The 21654-nt window shown below is 42.4% G+C and overlaps 3 protein-coding genes across 5 annotated transcripts in view; 2 read left to right on the top strand and 1 right to left on the bottom strand.

Moving 5' to 3' along the window:
• Positions 1-2617: 2617 nt before the first annotated feature.
• LOC105455311 lies at positions 2618-4818 on the bottom strand. Of its 2 annotated transcripts, XM_011698538.1 has the most exons (3): positions 4732-4818; positions 3674-4642; positions 2618-3550 (listed from the first exon to the last, which is right to left on the bottom strand). In XM_011698538.1, exons 1-3 carry the CDS (start codon positions 4784-4786, stop codon positions 2805-2807), a joined length of 1770 nt encoding a protein of 589 aa, XP_011696840.1. In that variant the 5' UTR covers positions 4787-4818; the 3' UTR covers positions 2618-2804. The 2 variants fall into 2 exon arrangements, with proteins under 2 accessions (XP_011696840.1, XP_011696839.1); XM_011698537.1 differs by having other exon boundaries at positions 2618-4642.
• A 292-nt stretch (positions 4819-5110) lies between these two features.
• Positions 5111-11704, top strand: LOC105455312 (poly(A)-specific ribonuclease PARN-like). The gene is made up of 13 exons (XM_011698539.1): positions 5111-5193; positions 5333-5608; positions 5757-5970; positions 6320-6598; positions 6707-6989; positions 7219-7340; positions 7652-7878; positions 8123-8192; positions 8307-8362; positions 8498-8584; positions 8708-8897; positions 11196-11293; positions 11362-11704. Exons 2-13 carry the CDS (start codon positions 5590-5592, stop codon positions 11457-11459), a joined length of 1743 nt encoding a protein of 580 aa, XP_011696841.1. The 5' UTR covers positions 5111-5193; positions 5333-5589; the 3' UTR covers positions 11460-11704.
• A 253-nt stretch (positions 11705-11957) lies between these two features.
• The window catches only part of LOC105455313 (protein cortex), a 34479-nt gene continuing 24782 nt past the window's right edge, over positions 11958-21654 (top strand). The window contains exons 1-2 of one of the 2 annotated variants that reach the window (XM_011698540.1): positions 11958-12194; positions 12705-12848. In XM_011698540.1, coding sequence (XP_011696842.1) covers positions 12720-12848 — 129 coding nt within the window. In that variant the 5' untranslated portion in view covers positions 11958-12194; positions 12705-12719. Of the gene's footprint in view, positions 12195-12238; positions 12849-21654 lie in introns of those variants that run through there. The other variant, XM_011698542.1, reaches the window with a different exon arrangement.

Below are 21654 nucleotides of genomic sequence, written 5' to 3'. Positions count from 1 at the left end.
CGCGTTTTCCCGGATCGCGCGACGTTCGCTAATGGAATGAGGGAGGCGAGAGAACGAATTAAAACACTAGCGTCATCGGGTAGAGAAAAGGGGGTAGAAAAGGGGGATTGCGTAGCTGCGCCGCGTAGAACAACCAAGCGGCCAGGTGATAAACCTCTCGCGTGACGTCATTCGATATATTGATTAAAACGGCATCTCGACGTCGACGTCGACCAACATGGAAAATTCGGTGGTCGCGCGTGCGCGAATTTGTTTTCTCGATAATAATCGTCAAATAAGAAATATTTACCTTCAACGAAAAAAATAATCTATATGTAATAGTAAAGTAAAAATCTCAAATAAAAGTCAATTTGAATGCGAGACAAATATGATGACAAATGTCATGCTTATGAGAATATATTTATCATTTTATTTTGATATTTCGCGTCATTTTTTTATAAATAAAATGTCTAATCGAATTATGCAAATTCAAGCATTTTCCAAATTTTCCTAAAAATTGCAAGCGCAGAGCGCGAATTATGACTATTAACAAGAAACTGAATAGTTACACACATGCGGAGAATTAATTCTACCTCTTGTGTGAATCTTTGAGGAAGAGAAATTTTTGAGGGAAACAACTAAAGAGCAATTATTTTATTATTAAATCCTGTGCAGAGAGAGGTCACGTTTCGCTAAAAATATTTTCGAAGAAAAAGTCCGTGTGACAGCAAACGAAAATTAAAATACGCGCTGTTCGGAACGAATGCCTCAAATAGAAATTCAAACTAATCGAATTCCGATGATGTTTTCGATGAAAATGCTTTGAAATATTAAAACAAACATTTAGAACTAAAAAGAGAGAATTTCGTGCTCGCGCTCAAAATAAAACTTCTCTGTTGTTTGAACAAACAATTCCACTTGGATCGAGCAATACATTTGTATTATATATAGTTTATTTTATACTATATCGTTATATTATATCGTTAATCTATATTATTGTATTACGCGTATATCGTTTGTCTTTGTTTCTCTTCACTTCGATTCTTTTTACCTTCAACTTCCGTCTCTCAATCCATTTTCGTAAACATAATGGACAGTCGCTCCATCATTCCGTAAGCTAGTATAATATACACCCTGCTTTATTCGTCACGCGCCGTTTCAGAGTAAGGGATGAGTATACACGCAGTTACGTTTGAAAAATTTGTTGTAACATCATCTTACGCCCTAGAGGAATCGGAGATGTAGAGATCGGGGAGGATCGTATTATGAGAACTTTCCCTCCGACTTCCCTATCGAATTTTTTGAATAAATTTATCTCCTCTCTCGTGTGTCAAATACGTTACACATATTGTATCTTAAAATTTCTTATCTAGCAGATAAGCTTTTTAAAAAAAAATTGAATTTTAATAAAAACGACAAGTCAGCTGCAGAACAGCACCGTCGCAATATATGAACTGTTTGGATGGGTCAATTATTAAAGTTAAAGATATAGCGTATAGCAGGGTAAATATACATGTAATGGGAAACGTATTTTTCGAGCAAATAACGGGAAGAGAGGGAGGAGCATTAAGAAAATTAAAAAATCCAGAAAAATCATTGATTCCTCATAAAATTTAATGTAATCGCGAGTCTCACGATAAAATAATATTTGAGCTGAACGCTTCGTACTATTGACAAGATGGCACGTGTATCCAATAATAGTTTTTATGTATAAAACTCGTATATGATCGATATATACTTACTTTTATAATACGCAATCATTCCCCTGATCCTTTGACTATATATTTATATAGTCAAAGGTCTGATCTCTCATCTATATACATATAATATGACCAAAAATATTATAACCAATTTCGTAAAATCTTAAAATTGAATTTGTTTATATCAAATAAATAATTGAAGTAATTTCAAGATATTAATTTATATAGACAAATAATTTCGTCTCGTTATCGTATGTAATTAAATTATATGTTATTTAATTATATGTTATTTAATTTATATGCAAGCCAAAGGAAACCAATTTAAATAAGAAAAATTTAATATATTATTTTTTAAAAATAACAGAAAATAAATGAAATCTTAAAGCAATTCATATTATTTTTTATTTTCGTAAATAAAATATTTTGTTTTCCATCTGGATGTATACGGGTCTTAAATAAATTTTTAGATCTAAAGTGTTAATTACAGATCTAAAAATTTATTTTACTCGAATACATCCAGACGGAAAACGAAATATTTTATTTACAAAAATAAAAAATAATATAATTAATTGCTTTAAGATTTCACTTATTTTCTGTTATTTTTTAAAAATAAAATATTAAATTTTTCTTATTTAAATTGGTTTCCTTTATAGCTTGCATATTAATTACATACGATAACGAAACAAAATTATTTTTCTATATAAATTGATATCTTGAAAGTACTTCAATTATTTATTTGATATAAACAAGTTCAATTTTCTCCGCTGCAATTTGGCAATTTGGTACCGATCAAAAAGGCGATTTTCCTAAAAAAAAATAAAATTTAGACGTTCTTTAAGAACTTGTAACGTAATTATAGTCTTTTAAAATTTTATAAAATAATATGAATCTATATATGATTTAAAATGTGTTCTATGAGGTCAGATTATACTCTTACGTATAATTATAAATATATTTGCGAAACTTCTCTTTAAAACGTTCTACAATATAACAATGATTACAATAAAGACAATGATAACGACGATCACAGGAAGATAGTTTTTGTCGTTGGAACAACATTGTGATTAAGAAAGTCATCGCTTCCTCGTGATAAGTAAATATAAAAAACGTAAGGCATATGCGGTTTCACCTATTGATGCTATTCGTGGTCTTCGTGAAGTGTAACTTTCTTTTCGCCTCGAGCCTCGCCACGGCCTGCAATCTCTTTCTCTCGATCTCTTCCGCGGTGCACGTCCGTGGTGCCGTCGTGGGCTGCGAGCCGGTTCTCGCCGTTTCCCGCGTATCGCTTTTCATACTACCGGTCGAACGATGCTTAACGAAGCGATCACCATCGCTTTTTACCGCGCACCTGTTAACAGCGTCGGACCCGCGCCACGTACAATCCGTGCCGCGCATCAACGAAATTGCATTATTCTCGGGCTTGTGGCCGTTCGACGTAACGATCGGTGTTGTTGTTGCTGTTGTTGTACTTACGGGGGCACGCGTGCCACTCGTGTGCGCGATCGAACCTCTCGACACGCTCGGATGCGGTAACGCGGGCCTCGTCGCGTAAGATCGACACGAGACGCTCATCGTACTACCCTTCGCGCTCGCGTCCCGGCTAACGTACTGATCCGACAGGCTCTTGGTTTTGAAGAACTTTCTGTTCTCCAGGTAGTTAACGTTGTTGGACGTCTCGGGGCCCGACGCCCTCGCCATGGGTTTGAGCGAGTCGGCGGATTTGATCTCGGACTTCAACGCCGCGTTGGTCAAACGCCTGTAATTGCCTTGAAGCCTGGCGCCGTCGTTTTTACGGGATAAGGATACGTCGTCGGGCAGTAATTTCTTCTCGTCCTCGACGCAGGTCGCTAACCAATCGTCGAAGGAGTCGTCTGCAAAATCAAACAGGTCTACGGTATTACTCTTCGGCAGTTTCTTACTGTCGCACGGCTTCGCGGCGTGAACGGGGCGTATCGTGTTATTGTTATTCGGACACGGTTTAGGTGGGTCTTTACTTCTCTGCGCCGCGGCGTGCACGCTCGAGTCCGCGTCTCGTCTCAGCTTCGAGTATGTTTTTAACGTACTACTGTCGCCCGCGCCTAAAGTATTTCTGACTAACGGCTGCCTGCTGGTCTCCCTCGAACTAAACTGTACGGACGCCTTAACGGCTACGTCATTTGCGCTGCACGATTCCTCCTTCTTGACCTGTAATTGCGCGGAATTCCCCCTTTCCAACAAACTAAACTTCTCCTCGATCTCCTGAGTGCACCTGATCATATCGTCGTCCACGGAATCGTCAAACAGATCGTCGTAACTCCCGGCCGCTTCCTTGCTGCCGGTGTCGCCACGATCTTCCGTCTCTTCGACGTTATTCAGCTCGTTATCGTTATCGTTGCATCTTCCGACGCTATTCTGCCCGTCGTTTTTAACTACTGACGTCTCTGTCATGCCACTTGTGTTCGGTAACATCGGCATCTCCTCCTCCTTGACGCAAGGAGCGTCGCTCGAGGGATTCTTGTCGCTTTGCTTTATCACCCTCATTCTCTCGCTTAATGCCTGCAGCTCAGCCGCAAATTGTCCAATGTTCTCTATGTTCTCCCTCTTGATGGTCTTCCTCTTGAGCGGCTTGTACAGCAGGGGTGAATTCGAGTTCCTCTTCCTCTGCAGCAGCTTGGTTCCCTTGGGCGTCTCGCCCTGGACGCTCGGCTTCTTGCTCCTGCTCTCGGGGGTCCTGCTCAGAGAGCTGCTTTGCCAGTCCCACGCGACCTCGTTGCCGCCCTCCTGCGTGTACGACGGCAAGATCGGGCTCGGGAAGTAATCGGGTTCCGGAGATTTCTCCGCGTCCGCGTTCGCGCCCTGTTTCCGCGCGACCGGCGTGCTGTGCTGACCGGGGGCCGACTGCTCTTGACAACCTCTTCGAGGAGAGGAGTTGTCGCTCCTCTTCGTCATCTTGCCACTCGACGTCATTGCCGCATTTTCCACACCTACGCAAATCACATGTGCTCTCGTTAGTAACGAAATAATAATTAAAAAAAAAAGAGGATAATCAATGTGATTAAACGAAATTAGCTACCTCTCATTGCATTCAAATGCGATTTTTTGCCACTTTCGAATCTTGCACATCTCATTATCGGTCCCTCCAGTTCGCGTTTACAATTTTTAAATTCCCTATTTTACAACTATTCCGATGCTGAAACGGTCAATCCTAGCCTATACCACAGACCGGCAAGGACCGACGAGTACTGTAAAACTCTTTAAGTGAGTTTTCTCGGTGAATTTTAATCACCATCAACCCGATGGTACTCGGATCTACTCGGTTCAATGACTACTGTTGCACTGTCCGAAGCAGAAATCAATGTAACAATTAACATTACATAAACAATCACAAAGGCTAAGCCCCTGAGCCGCCTGACCGCTGGAGAAGTGACAAGTTGACAATCCCCCGGCAATCCCTTGAATGGAGTCCGCTCGCCAACGCCTCCCTGCGCCCAAAACGTGCACTTCGAACCACACCAGCCATCGATATTTTCGGCAGGTAACGTATTCATTGTTTTCTTTTTAATATCTTTTTTAATATCTAGCTTCTTAAACTTTATATTTCTGAAATCTTTTTAATTTAGATTCTTTAAGACTTTATTTCAATTTCTATAATTATTATTTTTCTAACGCACTAGGACGAAATAAAAAAATCGGAAGATTCGACCGTGAATGTTGTTACCCGGCGAAAATATTCGTGGCTACGTAGTTCAACGTTCGTGCGCGTGGAGGCGCCAGTAAACGGAAGCCAAAAACGGCGGGCACGTCTACTTCCAGTCTCCTTCCAGAAGTGTACCAGCCTCGCGCTCCCTTCCGTTCTCCTACGACCTACGTCATCATGTGTGTACATTAAAACGTCCGCGTTGGCCGCGCGTGAAACGACGCGAGGAAAACAATGGAGGTGACGAGCTCAAGTGAGTAAACCGGAGTAAACAGTTACCTTATCGGATAAATCGCCGTGATTTACGATTTAACCGGTTTAACCGCGTTGATAAAGGCACGGCGATACCCCCTTGCCTCCGCTAATAATTTAATCGATCTAACGTGATCATCGGTGTTCAGACTTTCAGGACGTGCTGTCCGAGCTGGAGAGCGTCATAAGGGACGCCACTTTTCTCAGTATCGACGGCGAGTTCACCGGTCTCAACTCGGGCCCGGATGCCGGCCCGTTCGACACGCCGGCTCAGTATTACGCCAAGCTGCGAGGGGGATCGATGGACTTTCTGCTCGTCCAGTTTGGCCTGTCCGTCTTTACGTACGACGTGCAAACGAACAAGTGAGATGTTGTCCGCGAATTCTCTCCGCATTAGTAATTTTCATTGAAGTGAACGAGCGTGCTTTTCAAAGTAGTTTATAGAACTCTACAATGTGCTCTTCGCTTCCTGCTCTTTGCCCTTTACCTCTTGCCCTTTTCCCTCTTTGCGACCGTTTTACTCGACAATCGTGTTTCTTGTCGTGTGTTTCCTGTACCTCTTCTTGAGGTTCGTCAACATCTATCCCGGGTGAAAATGAAGGATCAGGATGTAAGAGGCAAAAAGGCAAGGGTGATGAAAAGTGATAAAATGCAAGAAACAAGATGCAAGGAACACATTGTAGATCTGCAAGAAATGATCACCTGTTCTCAGATACTCTCAGCGCTCTTACAACTTCTATGTGTTTCCCAAACCGCTGAATCGCCAGGCGCCGGACAGCAGATTCCTGTGCCAGGCGTCGTCCATGGCGTTTCTGGCGAATCAAAACTTTGACTTCAACAAGCTGTTCAAGCACGGCATACCGTATCTCTCTGCGAGCGAAGAGGAGAAGCTTGTCAAACGCATGGAGGAGAGGCAGAAACTCAAAGAGGACAACAATCAGGACATTATTCCAATATCGGATAACGACAGGCCTCAAATAGAAGAGATATGGTGAGTCTAAGTTTTTCTGATTTGTCACTTTCTTAAAATCCAGCGAAATAACATGAAACATGACGCTGAAAGAGACGCTGTCTAAACAATCATGACCGTACCTTTCAGTTCTAGAATAGAGAATTTTCTTACCTCAGATGAAAAAGAGTTGACGATAGACAAATGTAATGGTTTTATGAGAAGACTGGTGTATCAAGAGGCACGGATCAGGTGGCCTAGCAAAGTGAGAGTTGAAAGTAAGATTGAGAACACCTGGCACTGTCTTCTGGTGCAGAGAGCAGGTACCAAGGAGGAGGAGGAAGAAAAGGAAAAGGAGAAGCGCGAGAGGGAGAAATTGGAGATTAAACATGCTGTAGGACTCAGCACCCTCCTGAAGAAGATTGTAGAGTCTGTAAGTAGAGTTCATTTTTATTAATTACGTCACTATTTTAGCGAATGTAGTGAGTTAGTAATGTAAATATTACCTTTTTTTACAATCTTGTAACTTATTTAAAAGCAACATTTTTTTTGTTTTTTTTTTTTTAATTAGAAAGGAACAAAATATTACTTCACTAAATATGTAACTCTTTTTATCTGTTCATAATTATGTTTAAACATATGTTATAATCTTTTTGTTTCAGGAAAAGATAATAGTAGGACATAACATGCTGTTAGATCTATGTCACATTGTACATCAATTTTTCACATTTTTGCCAAGTAGCTATTCAGAATTCAAGACCTTGCTTCAGGGCTTGTTCCCTAGGTAGGCGCAAATATTTCCGTATTATTTCATTGTTTCATGAACGATTTCATAATCACTATATATCCTTTTACTCAAAATTTAATTCTTTAATCAATCTCTAGTAAACTGAGACATTTATGCAAATATTTCCGTATTATTTCATTGTTTCATGAACGATTTCGTAATCACTACATATCCTTTCACTCAAAATTTCTTAATTCTTTAATCAATCTCTAGTAAACTGAGACATTTAAACAAATATTTTTGTTTATTAAATTACGAATTGACGAGAACTGTCGCAAATATTTATCTCCTTTTTTTTTTAATTTGAGTTTGTTGGATACGAAAGTCATCTGTCAATCGCAACAGTTTAAAGAGCTTGTGTCGTCGTCGAACTTGAACTCGTTGTTGGACATCGTGAGCAAGCCTCCATTTTCCATTCCCGAAGTGGAGCCTGTGGAAGGACGCAGTTATTCGGTGTCGAAAGAAAAATCGCACGAGGCAGGCTATGATGCGTACATCACTGGATTATGCTTTATTGCATTGTCCAATTATCTTGGTCAGTAACAATGCATCAGGTACAAGTATAACACAACGATGGATAATTGATGTTCATTTCTGTAGGTAATTGGTTGTAAGAAAAAAACATATTTTGTAGAGCAGAGATAATGTATGTTTCTCTCTTATATTTATTGACATTTTTTAAAAATCAATTACATACATCGATGGATAATTTAGTTTGCGAATTATTTTGTTTTTTATAACTTGCCAGTGAATACATGTTGGATTGTCCCTTGTTTCAGGCACATTGCAAAAATCTGAAAACTCTGTGGTATTAGCGAATTCACCTTTGCTTAATTCTTATCTCAACAAGTGAGTATGTTACATCAATAGCATCAAATATCTTATATTCTATTTTTAGAAAAATATTCTTATATTCTTATTTCCTATAAAAGTAATTACTTATAATTTGTTTTTTTTTTACAGACTTCCTATAGCAAGACTGAAAGATTTTCCTTATATAAACTTGGTAGGAAAGGATCGTGAGTATATTTTGTGCCAAAAAGTGATATTATAATATCATTGTATTAATGCCATTGAAACTATTTTATAAAATCAATGAGAGAGAGGCAGGAATACATTACTTTTATTTAATAAAAAAATACATCTTTTTCTAGCAAATCCTAGCAGAGATCACGTGTTTCATCTGACATTCCCTAGAGAATGGAAACATGCGGAAATCAGTCAAATCTTTAGTCCATTCGGTGAGTATTAAGTTATACATAGAATAAATAAAATAAACGATGACTTTCTTTTTTGTACAAACCAGAATTGACACAAAGGATATATGAAGGATATGTTGGATCTCTTCCTCTTCTTGCTTACAGGAGGCGGATATATTTCGTGGTTATCCGACACATCTGCGTACATAGGCTTATATCGGCGCGATCAGACCGGCGCCGTGAAGGCGAATTTTTCCGAGAAAACTGTGTGCAAAATACAGACCTACGCACAGCACCAAGCCACCTTGCAGAACGTCTCTCCAGATGACCGTAAACGGAAGTTGTTAACGTCAAAGTAAGTTGTACACATTTTGTCATAACATTTTACGCAATCAATTCAACTCACAGACGCTTCCACAAACGTTAAAATTAATTCCCAGATTCTCTTTTAATTTTTTTTACATACATTTTCTAAACATTTTCTTATCCATTCACTATCAATTCGGGTAATTTACTAATTCAAATTTTTTTTATTTACTTCTGGATTAATAAAACTAATTTTTTGTCCATGTTTAGAGAAAAAGCGAAACTTTGTAAGAACTTTGTACACACATCTTTTGCGGCATGGATATATATGTTCACGATCACGTCGCAATCTTGGAAATCATACGCGTTCATGTTCCAAAAATGAACGGTCTCTATCGCAATTTATTTTCCACCGCGAGCTATCACGCTCGTGCGAGATGTATTAAACGCAAGGATGAATAACGCGTTATAGGTCCGGTATGATTTCCAAGACGATAGAAAGAGAGAGAAGGAGAGAGGGATAAGACCCTAGGCGGCCGCCTAGGATTTCCTGTACACGAGAGATTTGCATAGGGCTGTAGACCTTGTTCTGAATTAATGCACGCGACGCTCGTTCTCTCTCTCTCTCTCTTCTTTCTCTCTTTTCTCTACAGGCCTATTTAGCCTTCTTGCTCTTCTTCTCCCCGTGCCCTTCAGTTTCCTCTTACTCTGCCTGCGCTTCCTACTCTTCCTCCTCCTCCTCCTCCTCCTCCTTCTCTTACCTCCCCTGGTCCGGTTTGCGAGGCATCATCGTCGTGTGAGTGACTGGTGTCTATGGGGATTGCATTGAACGATGTGTAAGCGTGAAATCATCTGAATCGTTTAATACTCTTGCTCCCCGTTTATTTCTTATACTCCATTAAAAGCCACGACCAGCCTACGTTACATCAATGTAAAGAATTCCAATTAGATTTTGTGCTCGTTTTTTTTTATTTTTTAAATTTAAATCTATCTCGGATTACTGAAATAACTATTTAACGTGCGTTCGATAGTTAGATTAGGCAGAAAGCCAAGGAAATATTATTAATTGTTAAAAATATGTGTATCATTCGTAGTAATATTTTCCGAGAAAAGGATTAATGATTTTTTTTTTTACGGACATACGCGTTCCCTCGAACAGTAAGTAGTCAATCGTGCGTTTAAAGCGACGCGTCTATGAAAGTCCTTAACGAGGTACTGCCGGCCGCGGTAGGTAATCAATACACCGGGCACATGTTCCAGTCAACTGTCGTTAGCCGCGGTCTTCGCTCGCCGAGCACACGGCCCGTATATACGTATATACATGTACACGCATATATACACGTCTCCCGTTTCCGTTTAACCAACTGCAGTCTCTACGTCGCATTGTATTTACAGCAACGCTCAGTCTCGCGGGGCGACACGATATTAATGAATCGCCCACGTGCTCGCAATCACCGCGCTCGTAACTCTCCCCGCTGCGTCGCGCGTGCACACGCGGCGTTTCCGTGCGTTCCTGCGGAACGGAACGACATCAGCGTCGGATGACGAGCCGCTCGCGGCCACAACCGCGGACGGAACGAATGATGTTTCTAGGAGGAGCATAATGGTCATTGAGAGGACGTGGGATTTACTGTCGGTACGATTTGAGCTCCGGGAGGAGTCGGCACTGGTCTGTGCCTAGGGGTGATTTTTTTTCCCGAACGAAAGGGCGAAAAAAAAAAGATCCTGGTCAGTTGGAGAAATGAGACACGCTTCAAAATCCATCGATCGAAGGAAATTGCGACTTAACGGATGAAGAACCGAGTGTTTAACGTCGAGAGGCTGCAGGCACCTCGGGCGCACGAGCGCGCGGTGGATGCAATCGCGAAAGAGAGAGGGACCGACCGGGAACGATCGTCCGTTCGGCTATATTTAACGTACGTATGTACGCTCGCTCGCTCACTCGTTCGGTCGCGGTTGTGCATTATTGGCATTATCGTACATTACGCCCGAGGAATTTACTCGGCGCGCGTGTCGGAGCCGCTCGCGGAACTGTTGCTGTGAGGCTCGCGACTTGTGAATATGCAGCATCACGTGCGCGCGTCATGTAACGCGACGCACGTGTGCGCGTTCTCGTTAAATACAGCCGATATCGCGGAGGGTATATAAAGAATCGAGGGGAGAGGGGGGGAGGAGGGAGGAGGGTGGAGGATGTTAAACGGTAGGATCCTCGTGAATGAGACGGGAGTCCTTTTTACGCCGCGACTGTCGGCATCTGCCGATCGACTCGATCGGAGATTATATTCGCCACGCCGACGGAGGAGACTCTTTTTCGTTCGCGATTACATGAGAGAATTGTTGTCCGCAGGAACGTGGACCCGAAGGATGACGAGAAGTCGACGACCAACGGCACCGTGAAGGCACCGAAGGAAGAGGACGACGACGACGAGTGGCAAGTTGCCACGGGTAGGTATTACACGCCCTTTTTTATTCGCCTGCGCTTTGCATCAACCGGCCCGATTTGTCTCGTATAGGTAAAAGGCGCAAGAAACGCAAGGAGCCAGCGGTTGCCGTCGTGACCGAGACCGTGGCCGACAAGAAAGCTTTTGAGGAAAACGACTCTTGGAACTAACTGCGGTGTTCCGGGGAAACGCGTCACGTTGGGCGGCACGAAATCGTATATGCAGCGAATGCATACATATGTACAAAATACGTAACACGCAGCGCCGAAACGTGCGGAATAAAAAACGGAACGAAAAGTACTTTGACTTTATTCACCTCCACTTCTAATCACGTTAGACGAAATGTATGTAACATTATCGAGAGATACATTTATAGATATATTTAAATTTTTAATAAATCCTTTATTTCTGATAACATCTAAGCGTATTTTTATCTATGTTAATATGGTATATCGCTGGTATTCACATTACCGTTTGAAAATCTGTTTCCGTACATACATCTTAAACAGCATTTTTCAAATTTCAACACTAAACTACAAATGTCCCTATTGTCACGTTTCATTTATTTTCATTATCACGATTCATGATTTATGCAAAAATCATTTAATTTAAAAAAAAAATTTCATGTTCGATAAATATACTTATAGGGATACATCGGTATTTTCTACATTCGAGTACACGTTATGAATTTTTTTGGGTATACAATCTCAATTTTGACGAATGACCTTGATGAGGAATCCTTGGTATGTATCAACCACGGCGAGACTGTATAATCGACGTGTTGATAGTTGTCGAGTGGTGTTTGGATCAGTTGGCATTTAACAATAGTTTCGGAAGGTTGTTTTCGGAAGGTATTAGCGGATGGACGGTGTGTGGTGCGTGTCATTTGGACGAATTTTGCAAAGGTACGTAATATTCTAAAGAGAAAACATTTGTAAGGATAGAATGTCATAGAAAAAAAAATCAGTTGTCTTTTACGTAAAACTTTATTTCCGCGCAGCTTTAGATGTGTTTATATTAGAGATCTATAACAATTCTTAACGTAACTAAAATTTGTAATTAATTATAAAAAGTGGAATTTTACACAATTTTTTAAATTAAGTTAATAGTTCAAACAAATTACTAGATGCAAGATTATTGATATTTGAGCGTATTTAATAGATATTTTGGAACAGACGTATGTTATTGTCGAGTTCAGTTGACATAGCTAGTATCCGACTTCAGTATAACGAGTTATATCTACATGGTATACTATTACGGTATATAATACATAAAATTCGCATTTGAACATTCGGTCAGACATTTTTACTTTCAATTTTTTTCACTTTTGAATTTTTAACTGGGTTCGAGTTAAATAGACATCGCTATTATGAAATTACTGGCCGCATCATAAACTCGGTACATGTGCATTACAGGAATCACGTTGAAAGATGAATAGGTTCCTGCTGGATTTGCAGAATATTGATTGGCAGAATCAAGGGATTGCCAACGACACCCCTCTGCGCGGTGATTATCCGAGGCTACGCAGGACTACCGAGCTGCTGGACGGTACGAAATCGGTGAGTCCATTAGAATCCTCGTGAATCCGTTCTCCTTGCTGTTGCGATGCGTTGGACTCCTTTGGGATTTCCAAGGGCATTGCGTTCATTCCGTGTCGAGGCACATGCCGCATAGAAACCCCAAAGCTGCCTCAACAAACTCGTCTCGAAAGCCTGCGCCTCATTTCATTAATAATTAATTCTTAAGCCGGGGCATTCAGACGTACTTAGCAGTCTGCAGCAGATATTTTTATATTTGTTTTTAATGCTTTTTCGTATCGAGATGAAAAATATTGCTGTATAATTAATGATAAATAAATAATATTAAAGTAATGCTGTATAATTAATAATACAATTTAAAAAGCCAACATATAATAAATTAGTCGAATATAATTAATTACCTTTGATTAATAGAATGATAGATGATTAAATTTCTTTCATAAATGTCTAAACATAAATGTCTAAAACAGTTTTCATTTAGTTACGGTTTTGCCAATTTTAATAGCATTTTTAATTTTAATAATAGGTTTTCTTTAACAAACTTGTATCTTCGTCATTTCGGAGAGGACTGTAGGTTTCACAAAAAAAAACTCCCGATAGATTTGAGAAGGACAGTTCGGAAACGCGGGGATTGACGGATAATAATTGCTGCGTGAATTATTAATTATGATCAGATTTATTGTATGGGTCAGTATTTTATCTCTGACTTTCCCCTAATTGCTGCAGGTGATCGACGTATGACAGATGCACATTTGAACGTACGCATTAACAGATTGTAACCCAAAGTAACTCGCGCACATTATTCTTTTATATTCTATAGTACATTCTCATATATTGTCGAACTTTATTTCATACGTTGAGTATCTGACTTTTATAAGCTCTTAAGTTTCTGGAGATCTCAGAAATTATCGAGATCTCGGAAATCAATAACAAAATTTAATGGACGCTTGAATAACGATAATTTCTCGGTGTGCATTTCCTCATTTTGACAAATAAATTCAAAATTAAATGACAGCTGTCGTTTTCTTTTTGTTATATATATATTATTGTTTAAACATTGAAAAACATAAGTATATATAAAATTATTGTAGACGTCATGCACGCACACACACTCACACAATTGTAAACATCAATTATTGCACTTTTTCCATAAACATATAGAAACACATAGAACAAACGAGACATTTACGTAATTGGGAATATTGATAAAATTATTTTTCTTCTTACATTTCTCATGCCCCTCGTGTTATTATTGTCAATCAACAGACATAAACATATATTTGTTACATAATTAAAGGATTTACCGTTGTATCACAGAGACGGAGACGCTTTGCATTAAGATTTAGGGAAATATTCGCTGGGTAGTTTCTTTCAGTCGGGGGGAGGGGGGGGGGCGAGAGGCACCATCGCGCTCACGTCGGAGATAACTTGGGACTTAGCAGGCCAGTAGGATTCAAATGCAGCCACCACAGGACCACTAAGGCCCAAATCAACCCCGACCCTTTTCGTCCTTACCGTCCGCCGCGCAAATGAGCCGGTATCTGAAAAATATATCCCAGAAGCGATTATTTACTCGCAATACTTCTTCGAAAATCGCGTTGTACATACACGCCATTTCTCGTATATTTTCAATTTTGAATTGTAGAAGGCGGAAAAAATTACGGAGTCGAAATTTGAACTCAGGATCCTTTATTCTTACTCATAGTACTTAACATGCTAAACCCACAAGTACTCCGCAGTTCTCGTAATTACCCCTGTCTACCAATAATTATAATCGATCTTACGACCGACTGTATTTCTATACAGTTTGGCCAGCTTGACAAGGCATTTGTTCTCGAAAATGTTACTGATGGCTGCTCTCGAATCTATCACAACTTTAGGCTTCTGAATGTTAATAATAAATGATAATGCACTTTGTGAATCCACTAGAAACCTTAACTCTCCTTTTGAAATTTTTATCACTCAAGAATAAGCGAGTCCAATCCCACCCCTTTTGAATAGAATGGAAAAGAATAATGGAAAAAAATTACGGAGTCGAAAGAACTCAGGATCCTTTTTTCTCATTCTTATAAGCATTTAGCATGTTAAACCCACAAGTGCTCCGTTATTATCCTCCTATCAATAACCGGCCTTACGGCCTTTCTGTATTTCTACACAATGAAGGAAAAAATTAAATGGCATTTTAGACGCTCTATAATTCGTGCGAGAATTCAGGATCCTGTTATATTACAATTTTACGTGATGCAAAATACGAAAAACTTAAAAAATCAAAATACATAAATACATAAAATATTCATAAAAATGCAAACATTAAGATAAAATACATTAAAATATAAAAAAATATTCATGCAAACAAATATGCATTTGCAATTATTGACAGATTCTGTCCTACGTTCGTTTAACGTAGGCGCAAAATACAATTATGCAATACTTTTTAGACGGTTGCAATTTACGTGATGAATTACGTGAACAGTGTTACAGGGGGAAGGGTCGAAGCGCGTCTCTCCCCCCGGCGCGCGATATCCGCTTCTTTTTCTCCTTCGATTTCTGCGAGGCGAAACGCTTTCCGACGTTGCCGCATTCAAATACGTCGGAAGCGTTTAATGGCTCCGTTCGCCGGCCGAGACTGTTCGTCTTATTCATTACGCTAAGTACTCAGAAGTGCACCTAGTCATCCGCGGCGATTTTATGCACGCCATGAAGTAACGGGTGTGCCGGAAGCGTTATCGGGAGGACGAGATAAAGGTGCAGCCGTGGGGATGCACGCGAAGAGATACTCGCTCGTGCGATCCTTCGTTCGCGTTAGATACGGGACGAAGCCCAGTATCCAATTCTCGGTTGCCGATGTCATTACACCTTCGTGTGGACGAACGATAAATAAATAATAGGTGTAAAAGGAACGTTTGAGAGAATGAAGACTTTCAACGGCGCGATGTGACAGATAACGTATAGGCGACGGAGTCGATCGCGGTTTAACCGGTTTGCGAAATGGCTTTTATACAAATGACGAGAGAGAGAGAGAGAGAGAGAGAGAGAGAAATTCATGTTCCTTTACCTTTAAGTTCTTCGAATACGTCTTACGTCTTTTTTTTGTGTAAACGATAGAAAAGTATTATTCCGAATGGCTCTCGGCGATTTTGCACTAAAAGGAAAAGGCTCGTCGCAAGCCTATATATCTGAGCTATTATAAAAAAATGTAAATTGATAGTTGAAATTAAAGTAGGCTTAATATATTCGCCCCGCCTACTCGCGCCATGTGAGCTCATTTCGAAGTTTTCGAAAAAAAGCATATATATAGCAAAAAATGTTTAAGACGCTTCGGTTGAACAGATTCTGACGATTTCAGTCAATGTTCAATCATCCCGAAATACCGTGACATTTTAATGATAAAAAGGCTTAAAAAAGAAATTCTGGCTTAAAGGTCATAAAATTGTGGAATTGCGGAAGCCTTAATAAATCATATATTTATTAATTGCTTCCGCAATTCCATAATTTTGTGACTTTTAAAAGCCAGAATTTCTTTTTTAAGTCAAGTGAGCTTTCTAAAAAAACATTCGAGAAACGGTTGAAAGTGGAAGAACCGCGTTTCGCGAATCGATCCCCGAAATCGCTTGTGCTGCATGAAATGCTAGAATTCTCAAATCAATCTACAATCCTACATTGATAAGCAAATAGGTGGGTGGGGAGAGGCAGGGGATGAGAACAAATCGATGTGGAGGACGCCGCGCGATATGGAGCAGCGTGCCGGTCCGACGGGCAATGTCGGCGCGGTGATTCACGTGGGCCGGACTCTCTCGCGGAAGGGTTGCAGCGTTCGAGGGTTTCGAGCTTGCTGAATCTGATTTCTGTCGGCGACGCCGGTCGGTATCACCGGAAATCAGAATTTATCTGAATAATAATTATTATCGAGGAAGGGAGGAGGGATGAGAATTGGACCGATTATATTAATGATGAACGGCAATCGTCGTTTGCACCCCATTTTTTATCCTCGTACGAGCTGGCTCCGTCTCTCGATCTCCGATATCTCAAAGCGATGCGAAGCGTATAGACTTGGTGCAGCGTCCGCGCTACTGATCCGAACTGCCGACACTCGAGAGAGTAAAAAAAAAAAAAAAGAAAAAAGAAAAAAATAAAAAAAAAACGAGAGCGCATCGCGGATCGGCGCGAGCGTCCGCGTTCCGACCTCCGACCCGCGTTCGATGTCGCGTCTACTCACTCGCTTTTCTCTCCTCTCCTCTCCTCTCCTGGCTGCGCCGCGGCAGCGGCGGCGGCGGTGGCGGCGGCGGCGGCACGTCCACGTGCGATGCATCGACGTGCCGCGGCGTCTTGTACGCAGGTGCGAAACGCGCATCGCCGAGCCCTCATTTCGTCGCGCTCGACGCTCGGCGTCGTGCACAGGCGTCGCCGGCGTGGGAAGGTACGACGGAGGTAAGGAGGTAAGGAGGAAGATCATCTCTTGCGGAGAGACGGAGGAACGGACGGCGATTGTAACGACGAGGGCGGTTTCCTTCGCACACACCAGAGAGACGCACACACCACTGACGCCGGGGTCGACACGGCAACTTTTTCGCACACACCACCACCCGTCACCGCCGCCGCCACCGCCACCGCCACCGCTGCTGCTGCCGTCGGCATCGCCACCGCCGCCGCCGCCGCCGCGGCCGCCGCCGTCGCCACCGCCACGCACGGCAACATTTTTCGCCACACGCACCGCGTGCGTGCGTGCGTGCGTGCGTACTGTTCGTCTCTTTTTTCGACCTCTCGCCCGATGATGGAGGGAGAGAGCGGAAAATCGATCGAGCTGACGACCGACCCTTCTTCTTTTACCAGCCTCGATAGCGCAGAAAAGCGGCACGGACCACACCCTACGACCTATCGTGACGCTTTGCCGATCGACCGACCAGTCAGCTTCGTCTTCCCGGACCTAAGGGTGGACCCTTCACCCTTTGTGTATCCACGCTGCCGCGGCACCGCGGTGGGGAGGGCGGGACGGGGTTGAAAACCGGAGGAGGCATGGTTACGGGGCGCGCGTAAGGGAAGAAAGGACGAGGCGCGCGCGAGGCAGATATAAACCCTCCCCTTTCCCCGCGTAATCTTCCTACCTAATCGAAAGTACCGTGTTTGCCGAAGGAGGGATCTGGAATTTCATTCCGCGGGATGCAGCCATACGGAAGGGCATCTATAGCTCGGAAAGGCCGCGCTCGAGCAAGGAGGAGGCTCTGGGATACGCTTAATAACGCAATATACGATCTCTCAAAGAGTTTATCGTTGTATCACACTTCCTGAACGCGGAATCTCTCAACTTTTGTTGCCGGCCGATAAATTTAGACTTGAATTTGTGCGGGAAATAGAGCAACGTTGAGAAAAGCATAATAAATTAGTGACAACTCTTGAATATAGAATATACGTCCTCTGGAATTCTTCTTATTAAAAGTCGAGTTCCCTATGTCTAGTAATATATGCCGATCTAATCACTAAAATTTATTAGTCTATTAAAACTGATTTATATTGGAAAGCTAATAATATTTAAAAAAGTCTCATATAAAGAGATTTTTATCTCTTGAAAGGTTATAGAATTAGCTATTAAATAATTACTCTTAATTCTTCGCCGGTTGCTTGTCAGATTTCTGCGGTTACGGAATCACATAATAAGAGTTTATACAATTTTGATTTCCACATTATGAGGTATCTTGAGAATCTTATTTTGCGCTACTCTACACAATTATACAAGCGTATACATTTTCAGGAGCAAAAATGCGAACATCAATGAGTTCGAAGTTATAAATATTACGTGAGATTATTTATTTTAGAATCTTACGATTTATTTACGTCTTCGTTGAAAAAATATCGTTTAATTTATAACATATTTGAACTTTTTATCTTCCCAGAAATTGCATATTTTTTCGCGCCGAACTATGAATGACAAAACTACGCGATATGACCAATCTAGATAACACGCTACTAACGCGATTTGCGATTTGCTCCGTGTTCCGGAACTGATTCATCGAACCAGTGGTGGTGTTCCGGATGGCCGGCGGGTCGGAGGGGATGGGGGTATAAACGTTAAACTGTCGCGCGAACAATTTGGACGGTTTTCACCGTTTCCGTTTTTCGTCGTCGCGGCCAGAGCTTTTTCGAGCCAGATTTTTCACCCACGCGTGCAGGCTGCGCGCCGTGCGATTTGTTTCACGACCTCGGCCTCGGCTATTCGGCCCGGAGTTTTTAGAGACAATGGCCGCTTAAAGCGCACGCCGCCGCGCGCGGCTGCGATCGTTAAGCGTCAGGCTGCACGGGCTGTATCGCATATTATCTGCGGCGTGCCATAGGGCAGAGTGGTATGGGCGAGTCGACGAATTATCATGGTAATCACAGAACAGTAGCCGGCTGGTACCGAGAGGTCAGACCGATGCCACGAGATTGCGGCGCAAGGAAAGGTACCACGGCGGTGGACACTGTTCCGTGTGGCAGTCCAGTGGTATTCTCGCCTCGGGATCCGCTTTTGCACCGAGCTAGAATTCAGCCTCGCCCAGCTTCGCGGCAAATAAACGCGCCAATGAAGATCGATTCGGTCGGCCGGAGAATTTTGCGTGAGAGGAAAACGTGGGCGGTCAACAAAGTTGTACGGTCTCGTCGAGAATCAACGTCCAGTTAATTAATATTAATTACTTATTTGTCTTACTCCGCGTAGATCACTATATAGTGGTTTAAATACAGATATATCTTTGCTTAATTTCTAATTCTTCTGAAGCTTCCTTGAATTATGTGAAATTGGAGCGACGTTTGAAGATATTATTTTTCATTTTCATTCGATGGGGACATATACTTGCTACTATCATTCGAAATCAGAAATATTACGTGAGGTTATTTATTTCAGAATCTTACGATTTATTCACGCCTTTATTGAAAAAAATATCGTTTAATTTATAAAATATTTGGATTTTTTATCTTCCCAGAAATCGCATATTTTTCTGATTCGCATTCGACATTCTTGACAATCGCTTTCGTCGTGCAGCAGACTCGAGCGAGTCGAGAGCCACTGCTCTGCTTCTATAGAGATAAGAGAGTCGTGATTCCCAACTGGTGCGGTGTAGAGAGAGAGAGAAAGAGAAAGAGAGAGATACGCATCTAGTATGCCCTGAATTAATAAATAATAATGCAATATTGCCGCGCACGCGCTCGGACAGGTTCGACCTACCGGTCAACTGCTTACCGGATCGGTCGCGCTTAGACGATGCCTCTGACATGTTAGATCGTATCGGTTAGAATTGTACATTAAAACACCTGAATAATTATACAGCGATCCTTTTGCAGAATATAAAACGTAAATTCTTCAAACGAAAATATCGTATAGATTTCGTCAGTATATTTCAGGATAACGAGAACTTTATTATGAGCTCAACCATGCAGAGAAAGATTAGTACACGATCGTATTCTCGCGTGATGATACATTTTCAATTATAGAAATTAATTTTTCCCCCTTTCGAAAATTATTAGCGTTTAATCGTGGTAAATTTATAAATTTCGCACGTATCTCTTTATGTCAACGAATATATTTCACATATCGGTTATATGTCGAAGCAAAAAAGCTCCGTTACGTTCGTCGCACGTTCGTTCGTGATTGTTCCTGGCGACATGCAGAAACTGAATGTCGTAGCTATCCCGATCGAGCTATTTCATTTCAGATTTCGTGGAAGAAGATCCCTAAATTTCCATCCTCAATACTCGGTTATCACATTTTCATTCCTCATTTATCGGCCACCGCAAAAATCGCGGCGACATTAACTATTGTTTGCAGCTGTGAGTCGTTAAACAGTATAGCGGGATATGCCGCGTCCGGAACATTCCGTCGTGAACGGGGCCGCTTTCGTTCTATACGATCGGCTTCCCCCTTCGCCATTATCGATCCTTTCATAAATTCCGGGATCGACAAACGTCCGGATCGGTACCGGTCGGGGACCTCCAAGCGACCGGGAAGACCGCCGGGCCGCGCGCGCTCCGATAGCGCTCGCATCCTCGCATGCAATAAATATCGGCGCTCTCTAATGGATCCTAAGCTTAACAATGGCGGGACACGCAGCTTCTGGATTGCGGCTACGGGCGCGGAGAGGAACGCCCGCGCGTGTGCGCGCACTACACGTACATACATGATCCGCGCGGTGCGGTTGTGCCTGGCCGCGGGCGCGGCGGGGAGGACGAGGAAAGACGCGCGCCTCCCCTCATCTCACCCGAGACGAATCGCGGGAGCTATGGCGCTCATTATCTTACTACTATCTCTTATCGTCCAATCTTAACTACCGCCAGAAGTATATCCTCTTACACGATACGTTTCCAGGGATGACGCTTAAATATTTAACGGCCGCGGCGCGAGAATGCGCGCGTTGTTGCGCGAGCAAAGAGCGCGCGTCCGCGCGCGATCGGGGACCCCCCTCCGAGGTAGATCCGCGGATTCGCAACTCATCTCGCTCCTCTGAAATCTCTCGATCCGTTATTTTCTGGAGCATACAGAACGGCGCGAGGGTGTCTCTTCTCGAACGAGACGGGAAGCCGCGGAGGAGGCCTCGCCGCCGGAGAATTTCGTCCTCGGCGTGGTGATGCGTCACGCGCGCATCGGGGGCAATAAATAGGGAAGAGCGCTCCGCCCATGCACGACTGTCTACCGTGGAAGCCGTGTCGTGAGTTATGACTGCTCCAGGTGAATTATAACACGTATAGCGCATACCAGAATCCGCACGTGTGTACCGCTGCGCGGACCATTAAGGCGCGCTCGCGGCTCTCTTCCTCTCGACGAGCGACACGGCGCGCGTTCTCCCTCCCTCTCCCCCCCCCC

Source organism: Wasmannia auropunctata, unplaced genomic scaffold (assembly GCF_000956235.1).
Source record: "Wasmannia auropunctata unplaced genomic scaffold, wasmannia.A_1.0 LD335903.1, whole genome shotgun sequence".
In the NCBI taxonomy this organism is placed as follows: Eukaryota; Metazoa; Arthropoda; class Insecta; order Hymenoptera; family Formicidae; genus Wasmannia; species Wasmannia auropunctata.
Note: the sequence above shows the minus strand (reverse complement) of the source record. Positions and strands in the feature narration are given on the sequence as shown.

Excerpts from the sequence above, each read along its gene's own strand:
- LOC105455312 (XM_011698539.1), top strand. Across the intron at positions 6,599-6,706 it reads CCTCAAATAGAAGAGATATG|TTCTAGAATAGAGAATTTTC; the intron begins GTGAGTCTAAGT and ends CGTACCTTTCAG. Across the intron at positions 8,193-8,306 it reads CTTAATTCTTATCTCAACAA|ACTTCCTATAGCAAGACTGA; the intron begins GTGAGTATGTTA and ends TTTTTTTTACAG.
- LOC105455311 (XM_011698537.1), bottom strand. The coding sequence starts at position 4,786 with ATGAGATGTGCAAGATTCGAAAGTGGCAAAAAATCGCATTTGAATGCA. Across the intron at positions 4,643-4,731 it reads GCATTTGAATGCAATGAGAG|GTGTGGAAAATGCGGCAATG; the intron begins GTAGCTAATTTC and ends TGATTTGCGTAG.